At 40.1% G+C, this 27,264-nt stretch overlaps 2 protein-coding genes across 12 annotated transcripts in view; one reads left to right on the forward strand and one right to left on the reverse strand.

Moving 5' to 3' along the window:
• ZNF827 (zinc finger protein 827) overlaps positions 1–27,264 on the reverse strand; it is a 127,150-nt gene that overhangs the window by 23,123 nt on the left and 76,763 nt on the right. For all 11 annotated transcript variants that reach the window (XR_010998249.1, XR_010998250.1, XM_068187727.1 and 8 more), the window contains 4 exons: positions 25,815–26,048; positions 14,329–14,577; positions 13,586–13,643; positions 9,015–9,118 (listed from right to left, as the gene is read on the reverse strand). Coding sequence is in view for 9 of the 11 variants with exons in the window: in XM_068187727.1 (XP_068043828.1) it covers positions 9,015–9,118; positions 13,586–13,643; positions 14,329–14,577; positions 25,815–26,048 (645 nt within the window). In the remaining 2 variants the exon portion in view is untranslated. The remainder of the gene's footprint in view (positions 1–9,014; positions 9,119–13,585; positions 13,644–14,328; positions 14,578–25,814; positions 26,049–27,264) is intronic.
• LSM6 (LSM6 homolog, U6 small nuclear RNA and mRNA degradation associated) overlaps positions 17,543–27,264 on the forward strand; it is a 120,557-nt gene continuing 110,835 nt past the window's right edge. Inside the window, exon 1 of the mRNA XM_068187782.1 lies at positions 17,543–17,547. The gene's annotated coding sequence lies outside the window, so the exon portion shown is untranslated. The remainder of the gene's footprint in view (positions 17,548–27,264) is intronic.

Consider the following 27,264-nt stretch of genomic DNA (forward strand, 5'->3'; position numbering starts at 1 on the left):
TCCCTGCCTCAAGCGGCACTGCCTGGGCATTCATCCCTCCCCTTTCTTCATGGCATTCATCATTCCCCCAGGCACAGGACTTTGATCTCACTGCATTGGCTGCTATTTTTCATAGTTTCTTCAGTTCCTCAAGGTAAGTCTGAACTCTAGTTCTGTCCTCTGAAGTGCTCATAGCATCTCCTTGTGAGGTGTGCCGCAGACATTTAATAAACATCCTTTCTCCTCCATCATCCACAACATTAATGAAATGAATGAATGCCAAAGCAAGCACAGCCTCTTGCAGACCCCACGCGGTCCCTGGGCTTTGACTTTTAGCTGTACCTACCCTGAGTTTCCTTGCTCACGGTGGGCATACTGTGGGAGGACACATCAGAAGCTTCACTCAAGTCCAGAGGTCATTAACTATTGTTAGGCTTTTTCCATACGCATCTCCAAGTTGGTTCCAGTTGCCCTTCCTGAAGCCAACAGGCTTTATTTTGCTGTTTTCCCTTCTTCCTTTCCCAAAATCAATTCTACAACTTTGTGTCATTCTCCCCCAAGCTGTCTTCTATCACCTGCATCAGAAGACAGCTCCCAAGAACTTGCAGGGCAGACCTGTGCTGTCCCAAATTCGCTTCCCAGAATAACACATGGTCAACAAAAGTCCCACATTTCTCACCAAGTACTTCCAATGATTGTAGCTGCTCAAAAAACCCTTCTCAAATCTGACCTCCACTTGTGTTATCTGGTTAAGAATATTTATGGCAACAATTTTTAAAAAATCACTTATTATTGAGTAACTATTACTCAGCAAACTTATTATGGTAAGTTAAATAATAAGAGATGTCAATGAGTATTTTTGCCTGTATGAGAGCATGGCATGGTACTGGAAAATAAGATTTACCCTGTATAAAGGCAGCCCATAGTGAAACAAGAAACACAAGTTTTCAGATACATGTCAAGTGCCAGCCAAGACAGCCATTAGTCATGAACTCTTCTGCTTGTTTTAATTCACACCTTTCATCTTGAAGGCCCTCTAAACAATTGGCAAAATAATTAGTGCAGTGACTTCACAGGGAAAAGAAATGGAATCTATGTGGCCACATAAATTTGTGCAAAGTCCTGCTGTTTAGCTTGTATTGAGAGACTGGCCAATTCACCAGGAATTTCTTGGGATGCTCAGAAGGATATGATCACATTCCCTGCCCAGTAAATACTGATGATTAAGAAAAACTAAGACATGTACAATGATGCACGTGCTGCGCATTTCACTTGTCCTGCTTTAGCCAGACAACACACCATACACATGCTTGAGCATGTTTTTTTCAAATTTGCTGATTTGAAATTGTTTTTTCTGCATAATAAAGGATATTTTCAGCTCTGAAGAAGACTCTTCTACTAATGAAAACTGTGTGGCTGCTCATGAGACAGCCTCTATTGCTGCACCACAGATCTGTGCCACACGTGCAGGAGATGCAAACCTGCTTGGGAGAAGATCCAGAAAACACTGCAATCAGTTGAAGCCACCTTGGTTACAATCCCATGTATTGAACCAGAAATGTGGAAGCCTCGATGGCTGCTCAATGGCTGTGGTGCAAAGTGGTTGTCAAGGCAGCTGAGTGCACAGGGAGAAGGCTGCACGCAGGCAGCCGGGCACGGGGATCTGAAGACAGGATGCGATAGATGGAAAACGTGCCAGAGCCACTATCAGGCACTTTAGTACTGAATTATGTTGAACAAATTCTGCAAAATCTGTCTTGCTTTGGAGAACTATGCCAAGTACAGCCCACTTCTATAGCAGTCCAACTATCTCACCTTCCTAGAATGACTTTCCACAAGTTGCCAGCTATCTGTCTCCTGCTATCAGACCACAGAGAGCCACCCCAGTGGCTGACAGTCCCTGGCCTTCCAGAGAACTCACATCAGGCACTTGTACTCACAAGTCACTCTTTTTGTGGGAAGAATTAGCATGTGGGAGATAAGGAATTCAAAGCAGTTACTAAAATCAATCTGCCACTCTGCCACAAAAAAAAAACCTTTCCTACCATCTATAAAGTTGCCACACAGGTTGGATTTGTCACAGGGACATCTCTCCAGTATACTTTTTCATGCACCTGCATGGATTTTTACACAGCCATACACTTGCACGCCCATGTGTACACACACAAAGAAGAGTATTTGGTTGAATTTTACTCCCAGACCAGTACCAGAAGAAAAATAAAATTAAAAGGGTGCTTTTGAGGACTGGGAGAGGCAGACTTAGCACGGCTTAGGGGGTACCTACAATTGTGCCCTGAAGGCAGCAATGACTGTGTGGCATCTGCTTCCAGCACCTCTTTCCCCAAGCACGTTTCACAGGAATTCTAAGACAGAAATGAGCAGCAGGACCAAGTGCCTGATATAACATGCCTTGGTAGTGAATTAAGTGCCACTCTCACTTTTCTACACTGACAGGAAGCTAACAGGGGTCAGGGACTCTCATCATCAGGAAACCTGAAAGGGGTACCCAATGTCTTGGATGGGCAGAGCTCATAACTCAGACCAAAACTGAAAGCAGATAAAATGATCATAAGCACTAATAATGGGACAAAGCAAGGTGGAGAAAAAGCACTGTGTAAGTCAATTCACGTGCACATGCACTCCCCCCCTGCAATTACATTGGCAATAAAAATTGCTCTTCCGTCACAGGGACAGAAACAGCTGCCAGGGTCTTGAAATATTCTTTTAGGCTTTCAAAAAAGTCTGAAGTCCAGCAAACATGATTAAGGGAATGGAACGGCTGTCATACAAGGAGAGCCTGAGAGAACTAGCACTGCTCCGTGTGGAAAAAAGGTGACTTAGTGGGATCTTTCCAACCTGGATAAATAACTGATAGGGTGAAATAAGGTGAAGTGAAGAAGATGAACAATTCTTCTTAGTGATACCAGTGCAGAGGAGGCAAGAGCACAAATTAAAACATAGGAAAATCCATTTAAACATAAGAAAACAATTTTTTTTATGGTGAGCAAGGTCAAACAGCTGGCTCAGAGACAGTCCAGAGTCTCCATTCCTGGAGATATTCAGAACCTGATTGTACATAGCTTTGAGCAGCAAGATGATTCTGCTCTTAGAAAGGGACTGGAACTCAACTTCATACCTCAGCCATTCTGTGATTCTCTCAAAAATAATAATCCATGGGTTCTGCTGTCCTGAATGAATTCAAAATCAATTGCTTGTAATCATGCTCTTAAGCCCTGGCTTTCATTTACAAATTCTAACATTTGAACATTTTAAGAAAGCCTTCCTACAGTAAATAGGATTACCCACAATGTGGAGTTAGAGGCTTTTTGGCAGATGTAAGCAAACAACAGTAAGAAGGTGTGAATCATTCTAATTAACTCCATGGGTACATAGCAGGGAAGCTACACAAGGGCAATTTAAATGCCAACATTTCACTGCTGGTCACTTCAGTGGAAATTCACAGGGTTTGTGTGTTTCACAGTCCCCTAAGGCCTAAGGGTATTTTCCAGGGTAACGGAAGCAGCAGTGATCCCACACACAGAAATCAAACCCTCAAGGTGTCCCTTCATTTCGCAGTGTGCTTATAGCGGTCTTATGGTGATGACCCAAAAATCAGAGCTGGTTCCTGTGGAAGGTTGCAGAAGTTTAGTTTCCTGCAGAGTACAGGAAATCAGAACAGAGCACAAATACTGCCAGAAAACAGTGGATATGAGCACCTCTGCTGGTTGGACCCAAAAAGCTCTTGCTACTTTCTATATGCTTAGAGTCACAGAAAATTACAATATCAAGAGCTACATTGGCCTTAAAGCACCTTTAAAAAGGAATTAGGCAGGAAGATACATGTAAACTCATACTAAAGAATGTGGTATCTGCACAACACCACCACTGTGATTATTTATCATATCCAAGCTAAAATTCTAAACCCTCAGAAGGTATTTTCCAGCTACAGTAACAAGAAAATAAACAAGATGAGATGTGCTTATGGGCACACCAGTCTCACACAAATGCTGAAATTTCACATGACTGAAGGATACAGCCTCCCTTCACCCTGCTTGCATCCCACCATTCCCACACACTATTAGAGGAAAAAAGGAGATTAGCTCACTACTTCCCCTGCTGTGGCCACACAGGTGTTAGTACTGCTGTGAGCAGAATGTGCAAAGATGAAGCCCTGGGAGCAGGCAGGTTTTCACCTTTTAGTGTTACTGAAGTTACAGTGGAATTACTGCTCTAGAGAAAAGGCCAGTGTGAGTATGAACAGTAACAGGAGAAACCTGCACATCTGCAGAATAGTCCTGGAGTTCCAAACATACTGGAATCTTTGTTCCACATATTACCTTAGATCCATAAAAATAAAAATGGGCTGATCCCACTAATTACATTATCACTAAAAGAACAACTGACACTGCCAAAATGCAAAATTTTTGCACTATGTTTCCAAATTTCTACTGAACTAAGCACTATGCTACTGATTCTGGATAATCCTGAAGAAGAAGCACAGCCTGTCAGTCATCCTGCAGGTCAGTGCAGAGTGTGGACACACATGGCAGAGCAGGCTCTGATGCTTTTCAAAAAGGGACTGGAGCTTTACTGGCTTCATCTCACTGAACCAAACCAACAACCAGTAAATAAAGCTGGGAAAATTTAAAAAGAGATGAGTATTCCTAGACTACAACTCCCTAAGACCTACATCCTCCAGTTCCAAAAGTTTGAGACATGTGAAATTCATTTACCATCATCAAAATTACAGTGTGGCAAGTAGTACAAAATTCTCACAAAAAGATGGATTTAAAAAAAATTAATCCACTACAGATGGGATTGTTTCAATATTTGGCACTGTCAATGGAAATTAAGGAGAATACCAGGTCCTTGATAAACAGGAGAGAAAATAATGAAATATTATTATACTACACACAGATAGATATACATGGAGAAAAAAATCCCCAAAAGCCACGGCTGAGGTTTTCACCAATATTAATGAACAGAAAAGGAATAATGAATATCACTCATCTGGCTTCCATGGAGGCAGGTTTGATTTACAGAATGAGTCAATGAGATGTTGGAAAACTATTAAAGTACATTAAAGACTGTCTAAGGGTCAGAAAAAGCAGCATAAGATCAAGTTTTTAATTTATCCAGTGATCTGAACAGAACTATATAGTCTGACATAAAACTATTCTGTCAAAAGAAGAATCTTATAAAACAGAAGATGAAAATGTCCTTTTTTAAAGTGACTGTTTGAAATAAAAATTTTAATTTCTTCTCCCTACCTTTTGCTAGATTAAAAAAGGCCACATTCTTATAGGAAGCAGTTGCAATTATTGAATTGGTTTTGATATGACTTTGTGATAGATATTACTTTGATACTATGGTAATTTTTGAGCAAAGTGTGTTTGGTTGATGTAGATATCAAAACTATTTTAATTCCATTTTTGAGTAAAAATGAAGTTATTTGGACAGTAAGACTAATACAGAAAAGTGCAATATAATAATATGGTTATTAACATAGAAAATACCTTAAAAAGCGAGAGAAGCAATTCCCCAAATCTAACCTGTAAATTTGAACTATATACCCTAGGAAACTCTGTCTTCCTTTTGCAGAGTATTAGGAATTCACCTTAGATTATCAGGGAGATACCATGACTTCTGTGGGTCTGATGAGTCTCTTTCTGACAGCTGTTGGAGATTTCATTGTTAGTTTCTTGGATACCTGAATTAAAATCAACTCTTCTGCCTGTGATACTGCTGCTGATTAGGAATACTCCACCATTTTTTCAGGCCGAATCCATTACAAAATCATTATTTATTTAAGATTTTCCCCCTCCACTAAATGCCGTGATCAGTGCATTGCATTCACACATCTTTTAATATTCTTTCCTGATTATTCATACTCCCTGGGGAATCTTATCTACTCAACACCCTACAAAGAGTGCTCTGCCACTTAAAGACCCGAATTTGCAATTTTCTTATAAACTGGCTATAAAGTGAAGTGGTTTGCGCTGAGGGGGCCACTAAGCTTAACTCTCAAGGACTGAACTTTGGACCCACTGTACTTTAAAATCCTCTTTAATAGCTTCAACACACACACATACAAAAACCCCCAAATAAACCAGAACTGCATTAATAAAAGCAATATCAATATGCAGAAATTTCAGAGTACTAAAGAAATAATCTTGAGAGCTAGAATAACAAGTGAAACAATTCAAATTACAAGGTCATATGCCTAAGAGTGTAGGAACAAGAATTTCTGTTGCATGCTGAAATCATCAGCTGAAATTATAAAGGAAAACATGTTACTCTTTGACCAGCAAGAGAGACACCAGCATGTTCTAGTTACAAAGCTGTGATTAATCAGGAGAGGCATTTCCAATATGCACTCAGAAGATTGTAGGCTGCTGAAAAAGTCGGGGATAAAACCTCCTATGAAAGAGCACATCTGACTATTCATATTTGTAGCAATTAATGCCCCTAAACAGAGGGAGAAAAAGGCTAGGAAATGGAAACCCTATCGTACTAAAAGAGACTAGAAGTGGCTGGCTCACTTTCCCAAGATGAAGGCAGGATTAGAGGAATGCAAGGAATGGCACATCAGATGGTGAACATCGCAAGGAAGAAGAATTATCAAAGTTGACGGACAGCATTGGTGCGCTAACAAAAGTAGCACTTGCTGTGAATAAATTCAGGCTGGAAAGAAAGTGGTCCCACTTCTTCAAATGGGTGAGCTTCTGAAACAGCATCCTCATAAAAATAATAAGGATCATGGGGTTTAAGATGGAGCTTGATAATGAATAAGATTGCAAAATGTTACCTAGTACAGAAAAGAATTTAATTTGACACATGAAATATCCTACTGTCCTATGTTCTTGTCACTCTTCCCAATTCCTCTGCAGCTAGGGTGCCAAAAAGTCTGCAGACAGAAAGCTGGCAGGAGTCTGGGGACGCAGCCTCCCGTTTAGGTGCTCACTTGAGAAGTGGCAACCGTGTACAAGGGGTTACACCAGGGCCACTGGACTGGGAATTTCCTATCATTTTCTTATGCTGCTCTTTTCTCCTTCTTACTGTCCTGTTTCAGGGATGGAGTAACACAAAACAAATCTCAAGCGAAAGCATTTTTATGTAGGAGACCACATACACACTTCCACAGCATTTTCCGTAACACTTTCTGTAGGCCTTGCACAATGGTTTGTTTCTGTTCCTTAGTGTTGCTCTTTGAAGGGATAAAATGTTTTCAGAGTTATTCATAGCAGTACACAGGCTATTTCTTCTTGCAAGGCTGAAACTAATAGGAAATTTACCTGTGGGTATTCTGCTGCTCCTTTACATGAATATAATATTTGTAATTGATTACAAATTTAAATCACATTATTGGTGCTACTGTGAAGTTGCACTTCAGGCCCAAGAATTTGTTGTGAAGCTGAGAAAAAACAACATATTTGGAATGATAAGAGTTGTTCCAAAAATAAAACTGTAGCAGAAACTGGCATTTTAAGATTTTCAGTATACTTGCTACTATTATATATCAGACTCTTATAACCACAGAGCAATATGTATTATAATACACAGACCTATCAAGGTTCCACAAAACAGATTATGGAGCAGCACAAACATATGAAAACCCAGTTCCTCAGAAGCCTTTCTAACACTCTAGGATGATCTAACCAACAAGATACTTTATATTTTTAAGCAGAAGATCAAACATGTCACCAAAACCCACCCGTACTTTTAGTGGCCTCACAGAAAGTGAAGTCTTAGAGAGAATTAAAATTCTTATGCATTTATCTCGGTATGATGTAAGAGTCTTGCTGCTAGAGGCCGTGTCCTCTGAGGTATCAAACCCTGCCTGAGGAGTCTGTGAATTCCCATCTTTCATCTGGGCATATGAATATTCCATGTTATGCCAAGGTCAAAAGCCATGATTGAAAGTGCTAACCTGGTTTACATTTTAATACTTAAAAGCACCACACCTGATCTGGTTCTCCTCACCCGGAGGTACAAATCCACTGCTTCCTTGCAAAAGTGTGTCTGTGCACAGCCTCGAGACCCTTGTCCTGATCCTACAATTTTTTTTTCTTCTTCCTATGCATATTTACCCTTAGACAGCATCTAGCTCTCACCCTCATCTGCCACTTTGCAAGCTGTCAAAAGACTATTCAAGCATTAAAAAAAAATGAAGGGTCTGTTAAGTTGTAAATTAAATGACAGTCTATAGCTGAAAATTAGCAGTAACGTGCCCAAAAGTTTATTGATTGCTAAGAAAAGGTGAATAACCCCCCCTACAGCTGACTGTGTAATTACTGACCTTTAGAACCCCAGAGCTATTAATTTAAGAACAGATAGCAGTGAACTAGCAAACGAGTTATTTTGCAGCAGAACAGTGAAGGCACATATCAAGTTTTTGCATGTGTTCAGTGTGACCTTGAATAGTATTACATGCCTGTATTTTCCATTTTAATGCAAAATATAAACCAAGCTATATCTGGACATAAAATGCCTGTCAACTAGTTCAGAAAATCAGTGGGAAGGCACCCACAGACACTGTGGCTTTTCAGTACATTTGAAGAACTCCACATCCTTCCATAAAGGTTCTAAATTACTGCTAAAGGCAGGAAAATTGTATTGCCAAGCTCAGCTACGTGGTACATGTCCTGCAAACATTTCATCTGTACTCCAGAGATGGAGATGGAAATGGCCAGGAACAGGAGAATAGCAGACAGTAATTCAGCATCAGTACAGTGGCAGACACACACACACAAAAAAACCCCTCACCTCTCTTGATATTGCTAAATTTGATCTGCTATAGACTATTGCACAATTCATAGAAACAGCAGCCTAAAGACTATTAACACAAATGCTCCAGCAATATTTAACTTTTCTCTTTTTCTTCTAAATAATAAGCACTTATTATAATGGAGAAATAGCTGCCTTTTGACAAAGCAAACCATATTTTAAGAGCATTGGTCAGCTGGTGGAGTTTACAGTAAGAAAATTTTAAAAATATCTGTTAATGGAAGTAATGGAAGAAAAAGGTATCTGACCTGGTGCAGACGTCCTTCCATGAATAGTAGTTTCACTGGGCAGGAGATCTTTTGAGTTGGAAGTGAATGGTGATTGTCTAAATGTGTCTTCAGAAAAGAAAGGGCTATAGGGAAAAAACAAGATGCCTTTTTTAAAAGAAAACAGCAGTTAAGAGAAGAAGAAGAAGTAAACATGAATTTTGACCTCAACATCTTAATATTGTAAGAAATACCATCTTGTTAAAGAAATGGTTTCACTTACAGAATTCATGCTGAAAAATAGGCAGACCATGAGGCAGCGTGCTTTGGTAAAACTGCATTTCAGAGTGAAAAGTGAAGACCTCACAAAAGGCTTTTAGCTACATTTCAACATCTCACATTTGCTATATCACATTACAATATGGATCATTAAAATTAACACTTCAAAAATTTGCATTCCATTGTCATATCTGGAGAGGGCAATCAGGAAAGGTGAAAAATATTATTATTTAATAATCTGAAGCATACAGTAGTCATCTTTAAAACAGAACTTTTCAAATACTAGGTTAAGATGCTGAATAGTTCTATTCTGACATGGCCTTCCATGAATTTGATTTTTAAACAATTAATAAACTGAACAGGTGTATCCCAAGGAATACAAAACACAAAAATTACCAATTTCAAAAGGAATATTTTGCTTTAGTTTTAATTAACAGGCAGAAGAAAGTTAATTTCAATAGTGAAATGGCATCTCTATCAAAGTATTTGCTTTCTGCTCAATTAAAGATCATGACAGAAATAAGAATTCCTTGTCTGCAGTACAGACAGACATCAGCAAGAGGTACATAAAAAATTCAGAATTGAAAACTACAGTCTTTCTTGGAAAAATGCTTTCTAAGGAAATGTATTCCACCTGCATGCAAACTATCAATTTCTTCTAAGCAAAGTAAGAATCACTTTAAATCTGATCTCTCCCAGACTGAGAATCCTTAACAGGCTGGTGTACAGTGTGTGTTTTAAAGGTGCAGAACAGGAGGCCAGACCATTTCTGCAGCCTTTTCTTACCCAGGAATAAAATCCAAGAATCATTTCAGGATAAAGGACCTACTGTGAGGCCTCACAAGGTGTCGCACAGCGGGTAGTCCAGACTCAAAGCACATGCCAACTGCACCCAAGCTGACCTGACCAGTCTAGATACCCAAAATTTCTGTCCAAAAGGCATCACTTGCCTGTGCTTGCCCTCATGCAGTTTTTCTGCAGAGAGTGAACAAGGTGTCTCCACCCAGTCACTTGTATTCTTAGTCAGATCTCTTCTGCCTCAGGGAAACTTAGTAGTAACTAGTTGACTTGATTGTGAAACACTTTTGGCAACCACGTTGTTTTACTTTCCTATTAAGTTTTTTGGACACTATTAATTTTGTGCTGTTCCATATTTGACAGTTAATGGGATATTTTGGTATTTCTACAGAAGCTTGAACACATACATAAGCAGTTAGCATTAGGCTGTGCTGAAGGGGAAGGCGTGAAGTTGCCCCAGGCCTGAACAGTTTGGTGAATGCCAATAGCTGAACAATGTAGGATACTCCAGAAAACAAGTGACCAGGATAAACCAAAACATCTCCTACACACATGTGCGAAACTTAACTTCTTCCAAGACTCACACTCCCACTCAGGGGTGACATAATACAAAACAGACTGACACTGTATAAAAATACACCATGATTTATTGCAACATTCCTCTCACGGGTTTAATAATGATTTGAAAGAAAAACAGCAATAAAAATGTTTTATTATTATTGTAACTCTTCAAAATCTTGTAATCCGCTTGGGTTTCCATGTTGCCTTTCCTGCTTGTGTCTTAGATTCAGTCACTGGGACACTGCTTACTGCTGTTTCTAAGCAAATAGATGGTGCAGGGCTTATCTATTTCAGGTTAGGCCATAGGTCATGAGCAAGTGCTGTTGAAGGCCTCATCATGTCATATCCCAAGGACTTCCCTCTCCTCCATTGGCCTCTGGTGAGTTACAGAACCATCCTTGGATACCTCTTTTCTGCCTTCCTCTAGAATGGCAGCAGAGTCTCTTCAGAGGAGGCTCTATTATTATTTCTATTTCAGCAGATCTGTCCTCCGATTCCCAGTGCAAAATGTGGAGGGAGGAGCTCCTGCTTCATGGCAAGAAATTACACATTGTCCTCAATCACTGTGCAAAGTCCTTTCTGACGAAGGTTAAGCTTTAGGATATTTTTTATTTTTCCTCTGGCTGCACTTTTCCAGTTTCATGGCTACACAGTTCTCTAGATGAAAGAAACTTATCTTGGCATCTTACACTGGCGTACTCACTTCCAGATCACTTGCTTCTCCACTTTCTGTCTTCTCATCACAGATGGCAGGCTCTACCATCTCACACAGCCACTGAACTGTGAGGAATCCTTGCCAGTTCCGGCTGCTTAAGCAAAGTCATATGGAAGTATATGCTGGCAAAGTCCAGGAATACTCACAGGAGGAACAGCAACAGATAGGGGACAGTTAGAAATGTTAATAAGGAAAAAGACAGCAAAAAGTGCCTGTGTACCCATCTTGCTGGGGTTGATTTAAGCCTCGCCAGTGACACAGCTAAATCTTTGTGCTTCCCAGCTACTCACAGGTGGACAACACTGACCTCACCTTGGCTCTCTGCAGCTGTCAGCACATTTCACACAGCAACTGTGATTTCAAATGCCTCTCTGTCATTACTCCAGATGTGGGTTGGTGAGCCAAACTGCAACACCACATGTTTTCTTAATGCAGTCCAAGGGCCTCTATCCTCCACTGGCTGCTCCATCACGTTCTATTTTTGAGAAGGCGTCATACCTTCACCAGTAAAGACTTCCAGCTGTTTATTTGGTTTGGGATGGACTGGTTGGGTTTTTTTTTTTTTTGGCAAGGTCTTTCAAGTCAATCTGTTTGAATTCACAGGATTTAATAGACTGACTCACTTCTCCTCTTAAGAAGCTCTCCTCATTCATGTCTTCTTCTGCTGATAAATAGGCAAGATAAGAAAAGAACCCAGAGAAACTGAACCAGGCACTCAGCATTTCATGCCCTGATGGGTAGCAGCCACTGTAAGGATGTCTCAGTAAAGCTCAGCACAAGTTTGACAACAGCCAACTGTGCTATTCTCTTAACAGTTGGCAGCCAAAAGAAGGGCAAGTTATCTTTGAACTGTCCTCAACCTTTCCAATTGGGATTATCTTTGATAGATCCAAAAGTAGCTCTGGATTCTCACACCAGTCTTGCTGGTAACATCATGAGACACTGAAATCTATTTTCAACTATTTGTCAGCCCATCCCTGCAGCACACCCTGGATGGTTAATGAGTAGTTGGACAATATGTGCATTTCTCTCTGTGTCTCAGGCTTATGCTTTTTAAGTAGCACAGAAAGGCTGTACAGGCTGCATATCTGACAAATTCCCACACTAGCAAATATGGGAAGCATTCACTGTAACCAGAAGCCAAAAGCTCAATTGAATTATCTTTCAACTTGTAACATCAAAACGTCCCTAATGTACATTTACTGAGCCGGTCAGTTTATTAAAAACAAGTTATTTATTGCAGCTACCATGAATGAATTGGATAGGCCTAGAAATTTAAGTGCAATGTATTTCAGAGACCTTTTCTTTGCAACTGAAATGCTTTTCCATTCTGACTGGGCAAAGTTGCTATAAGTTAGCACTGAGAACTTCTGTAAAGGGGCTGCAGAGGCAAGAAGGTCTTTATCTTTGAATGAGCTCTTCATCCCTTCAGTGTGCTCAGTCTCCAACCAATCCACAACAATTAGGGAACTTTAAGGTAGGAAATAAATATATCCTTGCCAGTTCCTGCCTACTCCTCCTACCCTACCAAGGGCTCCTAAGTCTTTACCAATTCCAGATACCACTTACTGCATAAGAGCTTTAAATCTTCCCATAGGGGCCCCTTGCTGCTCATGGATACGTAAACACCTTGTGGGCTTGTTCTCAGCCATAGTACTGTAAAGTGCACATTTCTTTAACAGCAAAGGCCACCATAGGATCATGTTTTTAATTCCTACTTAAATTATTGTAATAACCTAACTGTAATCTTTAACACATGTTTTGTTAGCATTGTCTTACAGTCTGACTTTTAAAAATTCATCTCTAGAATGTATTAAGATGACAGAAATACTAAATTGAAATTTTTCTAAACAAATCTAGCTAGACAGAAAACAATCAAAATCACCTCTTCTTACATTGGTCCATGTCTTAAAATCCAGTTGGTCAGTCTGGTATTCCTTCAAGCACTGCATGTATTATGCAGTTTCTTTTAAGCTTCAGTTTTTGTTGAAAAAATAGAATAAATAATCCTTAAAATGATGTGTGACTACTTGATCAGAGAACAGACAAAAGCCCTTTGGGCCTTTTTGACTTATGAACCCTAAGCAATCAGATCTATAGTTGTAGCTTTTCAGATATGGGTTCTATTACTCATGGAAATATCTTACATTTGTACTATCAGGTCATGTTTGCAGGAGACAGACAGGTTTGAGTTCACAAGGCAAAAGGAGGCAATGCTATTTACAGTGCAGCTTTGCATGTAACCACAGGCTGTACTTACCTGGCTGTAGTTCTGATGGTGTTATCTTTATTGTGGTTGTGCTCTTTGCTCACCTTTTCTGCAGAGGAACACACATGAGTTTTGTGATTAGAATATGCCACATGTTCTCTATCAAATTTTATTCAGGAGAACTATTTTAATGCTTTCAAGTAATGGCATAACCCAAGGAAATTTAGGGTAAATGGGTCCAGCATTATTAGAGAATGGGCATGACTTTATTTAAATTAACACCCAACAAGTTTTTTCAGCTCCACATGTCAGTGTTAGAGTTCCATGCAGAGTGTGCAATGCAAGTGTTCATTGAACACACTGCTAGTCCCACTGCCTTTGTGTGACAAATGAGGTTCACCTTCTTTGCCAAGGGAAGTGGGCAATGCAGCCCCAGGAGTGCTGCATCCAGCAGCCACTGGCCACTTAGGCCAGGAACTGCCATCTGCAGATTCCCCTCTACAGGGATCAAAGCAGTCATCACAAATTATTTAATTAGCTTTCAAAAATACAGGAGCTGAACTCTGGCTTTTCCAACTCAGTGAGCCTGACCTAGCTACCACAGTGCTTTAAAGCATATGCAGGCTATGGGGGACATTTCGCAAGGCGTCCGTGTTTCAAGTGTGAGGGTTGGAAGGTTCCTATTAGTTTTCAGCTCTGGCGATCTCACAGTTTCATAGAACTTTGGGGTTACACCAAAAAAATCTGATTTTGCTCTTTAACTTCAGCTATTGAGCAGTTTGCACTGGATTTACCTGATAGCTGGAAGAGCAGCTCCGATGCCATCTTCACTGATATGTCCTGGCTGAAGAGATTTCTCTCTGGGAGCACACGGCCCTCGGGTGCCTTCTGTATGCGCTCACTGCTGTCCCGCCCCAATAAAGTGCTGTAGCCAATGTTGTGGCTGGGTTGGCTGGGTGACACCGAAGCCTGCGAGTCGTGGATGTCAACTTCCATCGGTTCTTCCTTTATCTTTACCATCTGGATTTCCTTGAAACTCTCGGCTGCAAATATGTATTTAAAAAAAAAAAAAGAATAAACAACCTCCATAATTATTTAATTAGGCAGTAATTCTTCAGAGTGCTCAAAGCAGAAATCACAATTACCAAGTTATAATTTGTGTACCGCATCCCTGCAAATGGGAAGGGAAGCAAGCAGCTGACAGCATCAGTATTCTTCTGGCTGTTATAAATAGAAGAAAGCTCTTGAAAATAATTTTTCAAACTAGAAAGCAGAAAACAGTTGCATATTTGCAAATATGGGAGTTACATCACTTTCTATGAATACTGCATATGTGATGACACACTAGTTAGTGAAATTTTGGTTCTATTTATTAAATGAAGTTGCAGCTCCACCCCAGCTCTCCTGAGGTGGGCACTGAAGGCCTCTTACAATCTCCAAATTATTGTCTTTCAGCAGAAGTACCAGCACTGACAGTCAGAAGTACCAGTATGGGGATTGGGGCAGATGAGGAAACCTCATCTTCTCCTCTCTCTTTCTCTTTTATGGAAAATTCCAGACAACCATGTGAAGAACCTGTTTGTTACACCTGCACAAGCTTTCTAGATGAGAGGAATATTCTGGGGCTCATGCTTTTCTCAAGGCTGACAGATATTCCCTCATGCATTACAAGGACCATTAACCTTAATGAAAGGTTTTCTTAAGTCCATATCATCCCCTCCTTGCCTTCCTCTCCAGTGTCCCAGGTCTAGCAAACAAAACCATAGTCTAGAAGCCAAGTTCTAGAAACTCCAGAGACAGCATAAAAAAGGCAATATGTCTGGAGAGCCAAGAATGTAAATAAATGCATGGATAGAGTTAAATATCACAAGGAACATCCAGGTAAGGAATCATTCCAACAAAATTTGTTTGCTCTGGTTTTCCCATCCTCTCTAACTCATGTGTGTGTTAGCTTCACAGATTTGATTCCAAGTGTGAAAGATTCAGGCCTTTCATTTTCAATTACCCAATATTACAATGGATCTCAGAGACATCAAAACATGGTTTGGTTATCCCCAAAAATGTTTTCAACTTTCTCAGCTGGTTGGTATCATGTTGTCACCTCCAGCAAAAGATGGACAGAATCCCTTTATCATGAAGGCATAAGCATTCTACCTAAAATTAAACTGATATATTATCACCAAGTCCTTTTTCATTACCTTGGTTTTTGCCTCTCTCCACATTCCTGGAGTAGAGGAAAAGTGGCTTTACTTCCTACAGCTCTTAAAGAAAAAAAAAAAAAAATTAAGCCAGGAGATAAATGCCACTTGGATAGGTTCCAGGAACAATTTACATGAAGTGCTTTCAATCTTTTCTTATGACATTTCTTGACCTTTAAAAGACACATCTAAACATTGATAAAAATCTTTACCCTCTACTATCCACGGATACATCTCAGACTTCAGAAATTTTAATAGTGAATTCTCAGCTGAACACTAGTTAGAAATATCATAATGCCTTTTTTTTTTCCTTGTTAAGAAGATTATTCTCTTTTTAAAATTTTGTTTAAAGCTTCCATTACTCTCTTATTATAAAACCACAGAACCTTGCATCTGTGTTAAAAAGTGTAAAAATAGCATGCTGTGCATTGAAAGTGAACACAGAGCAGCAAAGGAACGCATCAGGTAACAGTGTCAATCAAAAGCTCAGGTAACTCCACAAACAAATGAGTTCTTCAGATGTCTGACAGACTGAGCTCTGCACCCAGCTGCCAAATTTAGGTGCAGAGTCAGGCTGACCTTTGCTGCTCTCTCTGCTTTTAAAATATTCTTTCTATTTCTGTTCCTGCTCCACACAGTTTAATTCCCTGTCCTGCAAATGCTTTTGTATCACACAAACTGATAGGACCCCAACTAAGGCAAGAGTCAAGCAATACCAGTGACCTTCTCTCCCTCACCATCAGCGAGCACTGCAATTGCCCTAACTACATCTACATATTTGATCATTTCCTTTGACCTTTATCTTTCCAGCTGCACCCTTTTGATCCGAGAGAATGTCCCTGCCAAATGTGAATTCTGTCGTACTCTAAATCCCCAAAGCAAACACACAAAGAGAAGACTGAAGGAGGGTTTCTGATAATTTTACAAGAGCTAATGAAAGGGAAACACAGTCAGTCTGTTCCACGAGTAGCAATCATAGGCATAAAACCCTGCTGTGCTAGATCTTGTTCTGGCAAAATACTGTAATTAAGGTTATGCCCATACCTGTCTTACTATATAGGCAGTCAAACTCCAGCTTCTTGAGGATTATTTTCCCTTCTGTGCTGTTCATTGTAGAGTAAGGTGATAGCCCTTATTTCTTTACATAGGTATCTCACATGGTTGTAGCACAGCTGAAGTTTTTCAAGTCAAGTACGGGTACACAAAAAGGTCTCCTGCTTTAAATAACTAAATCATTTTATCTTTGACTTTTATAGGAGACCTAGTAGGTGAGCTGGCTAAATAATCTGCAATGTATGAGAATATGAAGTTAGTATATGAGAGTCAGGTTTTTTTCTTCAGGTCAGATTTCTATAATAGTACAGCAAAATCTATGGGCTAAACAGACTGAAATAGCTCAGAAGTATCCAGACCATGATCACCAAAACACAGTCTGCTATTCATTCAAAACTAAACTGGGCGAGGCTCAGAATAACAGCACAGCAGTGCTGAGACAATTCATAGGGTAAAAGATGAACTAAATCACCCAATATATCTTTTTCTGCTATTAACTTTGTGATACAGAAACACCTTAACAAAATAAGAGGAAACTTGGGTGTACTTTATCAAGACACAGAAATGGCTGTAAAGAAAGCTATCAGAGCAGTGTAACTTTTAATCATCTTATCTACAAAAGCCTTAATGAATGTCATCCTATTCACATTGAGCAAGACAATTTTCCACATCAGATATGAAAAATAGAGTGCTGGACAGGCTCATTCCAAGAGGAAGCAATTTCTTCCACAGTTTTCAGGTTCTCTGGCATTCCAGACGCAAGTAATCACGAAGTAGTGATACTTGCTAAAAAACCCCTCCAAACCTAGAACAGCAGAAATGTAGAACAATACTTGTGCTGAGTAAAGCCTAAAAGCCCTAAAAGCTCAGGGTACAACATTTATCCCTGAAGGCCTGACAGTGTCACCTCTATAAGGTGCAGCAGTAAGAGCACTTCTGGAATTTAGTCTCAGACAACACCATTCTACAGCCTAGAACAGAGGCTGGCAAGTTCTAGAAAGACCTTAATTTTATCTCTCTGAAAATTGGGACTATCACAATCCAGCTCCAATTGAGCACAAGTTAGCAAAGTGCCCTTGTGGCACCCAAGGCCAACCCTATTTAGGGCCCCATTATCAAATCTGCAGCCATCAGGCAGAGGAAGGGGATTCTTACCCTCTGTTCTACACTTATGAGGCTGCATTTAGGGTATTGTGCCCTATATGGGACTCCCCCAATATGGAAAGATACTGATCTCCCCAGAGCATGTTCAATGGAAGGCAACCAAGGTTGTCAGAGGGCTGCTGCAAGACAGAAGAGGAGATCAGCTGTGAGAACAACCCTAAGGGGACACTTTATTGCTGTCAACAGCTCTCTAAGGAATAAAGGGAAGGTGCAGAGAAGCTCAAGTCAGATTTCTCTCATAAATGCACAGTGATCGTACAAGTCAACAGACAAGATGGAACGTGGGGAATTCTGTTTACATATACAGGAAAAAGAATTCCCATCAGGATGGGGAAATGCTGACACACATTGCTGAGAGAGGTTGGGTTGTTCATCTCTGAACACATTCTAAACTTGGTAAGACCTTCAGCAGCCTGCCTGGCTTGACCTGCTCTGAGCAAAGGTCTGGAATAGATGACCCTGGAGGTCCCCTCCAAACAAAATTATTTCATAAACCTTCAGCATTAGGCTAGCTACAGGTTCATCTTGCAGAACTTTCAAAAGGAAGATAAGACTTGTTCTAATGCAGCACTAGAATTTTTTCTTAATGTCCACTCTGAACTTCCCAAACTGCAGCTGGCAGCTGTTACCCCTTCTTTTACCATCTGCCAGGAGGGAGAAAAGTTTAACTCCACTGCTTTTCCAAGTTTCCTTCAAGTAGGTATAGGCTGCAATTAGATTGGCCTTTAGTTCCCCTGTGCCAGGCTGAACAGGCTCAGCTCCCGCAGTGCCTTGCAGCACAGGGAAGCAATGATGGGATGGACCTGATCAGAAGGTTGGAACACCTTCCCCGTGGATTCCCTGTGGAGACAGGTTGAGAGAGCTGGGGTTGTTCAGCCTGGAGAAGGGAAGGCTTCAGGGAGACTTTACAGCAGCCTTGTGAGAGATGTGAGGACAGACTGTTTAGCCTGTTGTGATATGATAAGAGACAGTTTTAACCCAAAAGAAGGTAGATTCAGACGATATATAAGGGAAGAATTTTTTACAATATGAGTGTTGAAACACAGGAACAGGTCACCCAGAGAGGTGATAAATGGTCCATCCCTGGAAACGTTCAAGGTCAGGTAGGACCGTGCTCTGAGCAACCTGATCTTGATGAAGATGTCCCTGCTTGTTGCTGAGGGGTTGGACTGGATGACCTTTAAAGGTCCCTTCCATCCCAGACCATTCTGTGGTTCCATGCAATACACACAAGCTCTGGAGGGGACACTGAATGTACCCTTCCTAATGCAGCACATTGCTTTTCCCATTATTTGAGATAGAAGTCAAAAAAATGGATAGATTTCATAAAAAACACAAGTCATGCAGTAAATATTGCTTTGGCTGACACAACAGCTGTCCAATAACCTTGCATTGCCAAAATCAAATGAATACTTGTTAAATCGTTCCTGTTTCTTCCCACCATTTTACTTAAAACTTCACCCTGTGACTAAAATTTGAAGATGCTCATATTTGCTGAAATGCCCATCAGCTTTATAAATCAACTTTATGAATCAACTTAGAGAAGAAAGACTTTCCCATATGTCTCATAAATTGGACTCATGTACCAGTCTCCACAATGAAGCAGACAGGGGTAAATAGTGGGTCAACTTGTACCAACTTCAAAAGCTTTCAGCACAGAGAATCAGGCATTTTGTTATGCTAATTGTTCTGATTTGCTAGAAATAAACATGCCCTAAAACAGCTTAAATAAAACCTCAGAGGTAGGGAACAGTTGGCAAGCCCTGAAGGTTCTGCTGCAGAGACACAATAAGGAACATCTGACGTTCCCTAGGGCACTGTGCTTGATGCTTTATTTTGCTAGTATTTTTTTCAAACTGCTGTTTTATATGAGACTATGTCAATGAATCAATGTAACTGGATCCTCCATTAAAAAAAAAAATCATGAAGTGGCTCATATTTATTTAAGTGGAACCTTTGAACTCCCATGTTACAGAGTTTTGCAACTACAAGCTGCTTCACAGAAATGTGATCCAAGGGGAAAAAATGGAACAAATTAAAGCCATAGACTAATTAGAGTTGTGATAGACATCTGTTGCCCCTTCCATTTAAATGGTAGGATCATGGTGCTTACCTGCAAGACCCTACTTGAAGAACTTGGTTAAAATAAAAAACCAAAACCAGAAAAAGCCCCAACAAAACCCACTTGGCTAATAGCAGGGTTTAATCTGAGAATGTGACTTGCCATGGTTTGACATTTCTCTACTTCCCACGAAGAAAAAGTCTTATTTTGGATCATACACTTCCCCACTTACGTTCTGGGCTCTTACAGAAGCCCCAAGGAACAAAAGACTCTCCTGTATTTTCCCTTCTCTGCCCATAATCGAGGCTTTCTAAGCAGAGATGAAAGCCCTGTCAGCTCTCCTGCAATCAATCTAGGTGCAGAGGCTCTCATGAGGTACCAGTAACAGGGATCTCCAGAGACAACAGCCTAACTTCACATGGGCACTTCCCAGAGCAGTCCACAATGTTGTAGAAAAGAAATATGCAGCAAGATTAGTTCTGACCTTTACCTTAGGGTAGAATTGTACTGTCATTCTTTTCTCCTCATTTCACTCTTTTAAAATAGTTGTTCTAATCCAAGTGATTTCAATTAAATGTATGATACAGTGTCAAAAAAATTAACAACAAAGCATGAAATACAAAATTGCCATAAACATTTTTAAGTGGATAAAGGCTTAATCAAAAAAATGCCAAAAACCCCATCACACTCCTCCCCTGTAATAACCAGTTGTTCCAAAAGAGGAACTATCATATAATTAGCTGGTAATAAACGGAGTTGATCAGGAATGCTTTTGGACTCAGTTGTAGGCAGCACCTCACTTTGTGTGCTGAGGTCATGAAGTAAGTCTGCACTAATTGCATGTATTGATAACCCAAAATTAACACACTTTGTTGGTACTGGTGTATTACAAGAAAAGACTGCATGACCTAAGGATTGAAGAACAAAAAATCCAAAGGAACCAAAGAGTACAAATGTCATGCACTTGCTTGGGCTGACAAGGAGATGTACAATACATGGGGAACTGACCCACAGAAAAAAGAAAGGAGGAAAACAACCTGAGTTACATGCAAAATGAACACATTTCAAAAATAAGACACATCTGAAATAAAGATAAATGTGATTCAGACAACATTTCTAGGGAAGGCAAGGACATACGAATGTCCCTGGGTAAAATATTACTTAAAATTGCTAGTACCTGGGATAGATTTTATACTCTTCCACCTATACACTCATTTTTGGACAAGAAGACAAAACATTATATGCTTCTAAAAGCTAATACACACCCCAAACATATCAGCAGCATGACAATTCCAGCAGAAAATGAGTTTTTCAGCTCTAACTTTAGTATGTAAATGCAAATATTTATTTTTAATTTCAGTCTCCTCTGAAATGTACCTTTCAATTTACAAGACTGAGTGTATAAAACTGACCAGGAATCATTGAGGGCAACACTTAATTAAACATTTTGAGCAATTAATTAGCTTTTCCATGAAAGAGAACTGGTAAAAATGTATAAAACAGGTGTATTTGAAACACATTACTCCCATTTCTTCTAACTGATTTTGTACAATATTTTATGGGAATTTAAAATCTTGCAGGGATAGCACCCTTCCAAACAGAGATGAGAGCAATTTGCCCCACTCCACTATCTCCTCAAATGTATTTGCTTACCACTGGACCTAATCTCAGTCAAGACTCAGTAATGGACAGAATTCCCAGCTCACCTTTGAGCACTCATACATACCACAGTGGTAATTTTCTTCTCTAGAATGGAGGTTGAAAATCTGCTCAAACTTTGCCTGTTAACTCGCAGACACTGTTTCTTTCAAATGGGTGTTTGATTTATTCTGAAATAGCAGCTTGATTGTTAAGAAGTTTTGTCCTGGCTGTTTGGGCGGAAGTGAGTTCTGCCCAGACATGCCCAAGAGACATGAGCCCTCTGAGCCTGGATAATCCTTTGGAAGAGGTTTGAGTAGGTATCAAGTCTAAGAACTGTGGGATAGGAGACCTGAATCCCAGAGAACATGGGGGAGAAATAACTGGTGTAAAAGGTCAAATTCCACCAAAGTAATGTGTGAGGCAAGGGCTTGATCCCAAACTCTGGTCATGTTGCTAGAAGCAAGTGTCCAAAGAGCCCTTCAGCTTGAAGGAGAGAGTCTTGTCTTGTAGAACTAAAATAGCTGTGTGTGATTTTCTCTTGTTTCTTTCCACCTGCTTCTACAATGGCAGCTAACAAATGTTCTGTTAATATTCTACTACAGGAAAATACGTTTATTCTTCTAACTTTTCTTAGGTCTAGAGTAATCTCTGAGTAGCTGACAAATGGAGGCTGACAAAGGGCTGGGATTTGGAGTAAACCTACCTTACAGTATGCACCAGACCAAATCAGGCTCTGGAGATGGAAGTGCCTTCCCTGTACAGCTAAGAGCTGACAACACAGCACCTCTGGGAAAAGAGATTTCCCAGTGAAAAATATAAACCGGTTTATCCTTCACATGGAAGGAAATAGCAAGGTCTATGCTAAAATCCCAAGTGGCTCCCACCCATGAGGCTGCAACAATCAGCAGTATTCTTGCATAGAGGAAAACAGCAGCATGTATGTCAGGAATGCAGGAAGAACAACACTTATGTTGGAAATTCCTTCCTGAATTTGTATGCGATGCAGGTTGTGGTGATTAGTATAATGCAGAAGAAAGTGAAAAGAACAAAGCAAGAACACAATCCATTCAGTCCTTACCTAGCATACAGAGAATCTGTAAGGACTTGACTTGAACCCAATTATGAAATATATCAAATCTAACAAGGGCACTTGACTGAGGAATTCCCACAGAGACTAAAACATCAAGACAGACTTTTCCATTTTTTTTTCTTTCCAGTACCATTGAAAAGGAGGAAGCTTATTCTTGTTTTCTTTTTAATTTCAAGAGGTGGCTCAGGAAGAAATGTGGATGCCTCATCCCTAGAAGTGTTCAAGACCACATTGGATGAGGCTCTGAGCAATATCTTCTAGTGGAAGATGTTCCTTCCCATGGCAGGGGGGCTGGAACCAGATGATTGTTCTCTACAGGTCCCTGGAAGGAGGTTGTAGCTGGAGAAGTATCTTCTCCCAAGCAGCCAGCAACAGGACAAGAGGAAATGGCCTCAAGTTGCACCAGGGAAGGTTCAGGCTGGACATCAGGAATTGTTTCACAGAAAAGTTTGCCAAGCATTGGAATGGGCTGTCCAGGGAGGTGGTAAAGCCACCATCCCTGGAGGTGTTCAAGACTGGATGTGGCACTCAGTGCTGTGGCCCAGGACAAGGTGGTGATCAGTCAATGGCTGGAGTGAATGACCTTGGTGGTCTTTTACAGCCTAAATGATTCTGTCATCTTAAAGGTCCCCTGATGCCTTGAGAGGCTACCTAGAGCAGAGGCTAGACAGTGTTAAAGGAATAAAGTAGGTATTTGTTAAAAAGGCCTTCAAAGGATACACAGTGGGTAGTACAAGAGCCTGGACGAGGCTATACCCAAGATGGATGATGGGTCCTGAGTTTTCACACTTTTATAAGTTTATATTTACATATTGGAGTTAAATGTCCAATTACAGCTTCAGGTCATGAAGTCCCATCCTCCCAAATTGCTCTCCTCAATTCGCTGTTGTTTACACTTTTTGGGCCTGAAGCTGCAATGGTGTCCTTGGTTCTCGGGCTGGAAAAGGACTGTTTTGTCTAACTAAACTGTGAGGAAAACTTGATAACACCTTATATGAAGTTCAGAGTTATATACTAATGCAGTACAGAATCTGAATAATATGAAAGCTAAAACTTAAGGTATCACCTTCTGTGATTCTATGAAGTGATTTAATTAAGTTTTATGTCACCAAAACCAGGCTGCAAAATTGCTTACAATAGGCTATGAAGTCAACAGTGATATGGGAGTATTCTACCAGATAAGGTAAAGATTCAAAAAAAACCCAAAATAAACCACTAAAGAGGCTAATAATTTTAAGATTTTCCTCTTGTAGTTGTCCTACATTAAACTGTATCTCAGTGTTTTCCTCTCTAGTTTCTGCCTTAGATGGTAATTGAGGGGAGTGCAAGTTGAAAACTGCCTGTGACAAACTGGGTGTAACCCCACCACCTGGCTGATGCGGGAATACCGACGGCAACAACACTGACTCCATAAATCTGAGTCACTCTTCACATCCTAATCTATAGATTGGCCAAAAAGACCACTGCCAGCAAAAACTGCTCAGTCCCTAAGAGCTTGTAAGAGAAATGTTACACTGGTGTATTTCTTACTACAGCCTTAAAAGCCTGGGAGACCCCAACACAAGCTGAAGACTTGACCAAGATTTAATACAGGCTGGATTTCTCTCATATAAGCAGGTATTTAAGACACAAATATTCTAACATAATAGGCAGCAATAGAACTATTTAAACACAGCCTGCCAGTGCTGAACTCCAGACAGACAATCCAGAACCCTCGTGTCTCTGAAGTACTTCACAAAACATTAAATTACAGAGCTCTTTGTTTATAAAAATAGTTATGCAAATTTATATGCACCAAGAAAAATAGTCACAGTTTAGCATTCATTAGGCTGGAAAGTTTTGTCACCAAAACACCTCACTCAAACCAGTTACCAGCAGCAACTGTGAATTACATCAGTAACCAAGTGTTTTGTATTTGGGAGTCTGAGAAAAAATCTGGAAACTGGTGATCTGGTTGGCCTTTGTACTTGGGAAACACTTTTTACACCATTAACATGGAAGGCTTTACTCAAATTCTTCTGCAAATTAAAATGTGGAGGCATGAACAGGAGTGAATTAATTACATGTTTTATGGGAGAGATCCTAGTCAGCTCAAGTCTTTCAGCTACAAGTTTGAGCTCAAATTCACAGCTGACAGTGTCCTTCAGTTTCAGGTAGGTTTGACAGGGATCTTAGAAGTTACTAAACCTGTAAGCATTCCCACCAGCACTTGTTGCATGACTTTGGCACAATTAAAAAAATAAGTGTTGTCCAGTTTTGGAGAAGACATAAAATCAATCAGATCCAGTTCAGGTGCAGATGCACAAAACTCAGCCTGCCAGACTAACTCTCATGTCCTGGTCCTAAAAATTGGTCTGTTAGAAGTTCAAAGCCGTTTCATCATTAAATTAACCTGATCCCACAGTGGGAAGAATTTAACCCTTTTACTTTCTCTTAAACTTTGATTCTGAAAGGTAGACAAATCACAATCAGCAGAACATACATTTTATTTGACTCCCTCCAGCTTTAACACTGCCTATGTGTGTACACTGTCTACTTGTTTGGCAGAAAAATCTATCACTGAGGCAATGTAAGCAAGTTCAACTGGTCTTGCTAAATGCAGAAAGCTGGCTCAGTTTACACAATTTTTTTAACAGTGTATCTTGTAATTTTGAGTACAATGTATTGTCAGAAAAAAAATAAAAGCTTAAAAAGTAATATTTTATAAAGCTATGTCAGGTACAGTAAAGTACAGAAATGTTCTTACAATGTTAATGAAGAGACTCCTATGAATAAATTGGTATTAACATGGTTTTGTACATTAAAAAAATTATAGCACCTAAAAGCTTTAAGACATCATTTCTTTTGACTTATTCCATAGTCAATAATTTGAAAATCAGAGTAGAGATAATTAGATAGTGTGGCTACAGACCAAACAGATGTTTCACGAAAAGACCTGTTTCAGACAGGTCTTTTCAATTGTTCCTTGGCTTGCTACTAAAGCTGAACCTACCTTCTTGTAAGGTAACCCTGCCAGGGTTAACCCTAAAAAAAAAAAAAAAAAAAAAAAAATTTATTAAATTAAATATCTACCTGAGAGTTTCATGAGGAGCTCAGATGCTGCCTTGACTGACATGTCCTGCCTCATCACATTTGCCTGTGCTTCTTGTGGCTTGAGTTTTTCTTCGGGGACATTTGGAGCTGAGGCTTCAGACTCTTGGCTGAACACATAGCTGGGCTGAGACACGGCTGAACTTCCAGCTTCTTCATCCTTAGGCTCCTCTTTCACTTTAAAATTAGGAGTCAAGAGCTCTTTTTGATTTGCAGCTGTTAAGAGAAGGAAAGAAGTGAGAGTTAGTGTAATACATAATCCTGGAACAGCTAGTAACAGGAAGAAACCACAACCTGAGAAATGCTAGAGCAGGTACAGGCAGCAGACACATCAAACTGTGCTCAAACATGCTTCAAGGGACAAACAAACATCTGCCCCTTTTCTACAAAGGAGCAGTTTTGAAACACAACAGCTGCACAAACCGAAGCTCAGAAGAACATTCTCTCACTTGTTTCCCCTAACTCCTCCTAAAAGCTCTTCCCTGGTCATTGGTTTGTAGGTTTTCTACAGACTTGGTGGAAGTTTAAAACATCATGTCACATAAAGGCAAATTTGGCAAAGCCCATGGGTGTGACATACTAAGGTTTTAATTAATGGAAGAGAGTCAAGATATGAAGAGCAGGAAGAAAGAAAACCTAAGAGGGGAGTAAAAGGGAAAAGATAGCAAATTCTTCAGTCCTAAAAGTTGCTGTATTAAGAAGAGAGCTAAGGGATTGTTGGAAGACAGCTCTGCACTCTTCCAAGTTCTATATACGTAAAAAGAAAGAGAGTTAGTTTAAAATATTCCTTTCAAATACTCCTCCTAAGCAGCTGTACAGCCTCAGAGGAGGGCAAGGAGACTTTGGGGAGCTGCTTAATCTACACACTGAGCAATGCTGTTCTTGAAGGGTCTTTCCGATACCCCTTGACAGCGGCAGAACCTCCACACGGTGTCTGGTTAAAAGGATAACACCAGAACAGCTCCTAAACAATACTTCCAAGCCCAGCCAACATAAATTCATGGGCAGAGGCATGACAAGCAGAAAGCTAAAGAAGTTGCACTATTTTTCAAGTAAATCTTCTAATTTTTTTTTTTATTTAACCATGAAGAGGTACTTCTTTCCCTGTCTCTTCATGACCTTTTCTTGGCCAAAATATCACTTTAAATTCCCAGTAAGACATAGCAGATGACTTGTTGAGTGCCTTTAACTTTGGCAAGTTTACATTTTTCCCACATCTCTACACTTCTGTCTCCACAAACACAAAAGACAGAGCACTGTGCCTGACAAAATCTGGCAACATTTACCTGCTTAAACCCTTGGTCAACTCTCTCCTCCAATCCAGCTTCTTACCTACTCTCAGTCTCCTCACTTTTTTGGCTTACTACCTCAGACACTCTCCTTCTCAGCAACTCTCCCAAAACTCCTAAAGAACTTGAATTCCTGCATCCTA

Source organism: Anomalospiza imberbis, chromosome 4, assembly GCF_031753505.1.
Source record: "Anomalospiza imberbis isolate Cuckoo-Finch-1a 21T00152 chromosome 4, ASM3175350v1, whole genome shotgun sequence".
Classification (NCBI taxonomy): Eukaryota; Metazoa; Chordata; class Aves; order Passeriformes; family Viduidae; genus Anomalospiza; species Anomalospiza imberbis.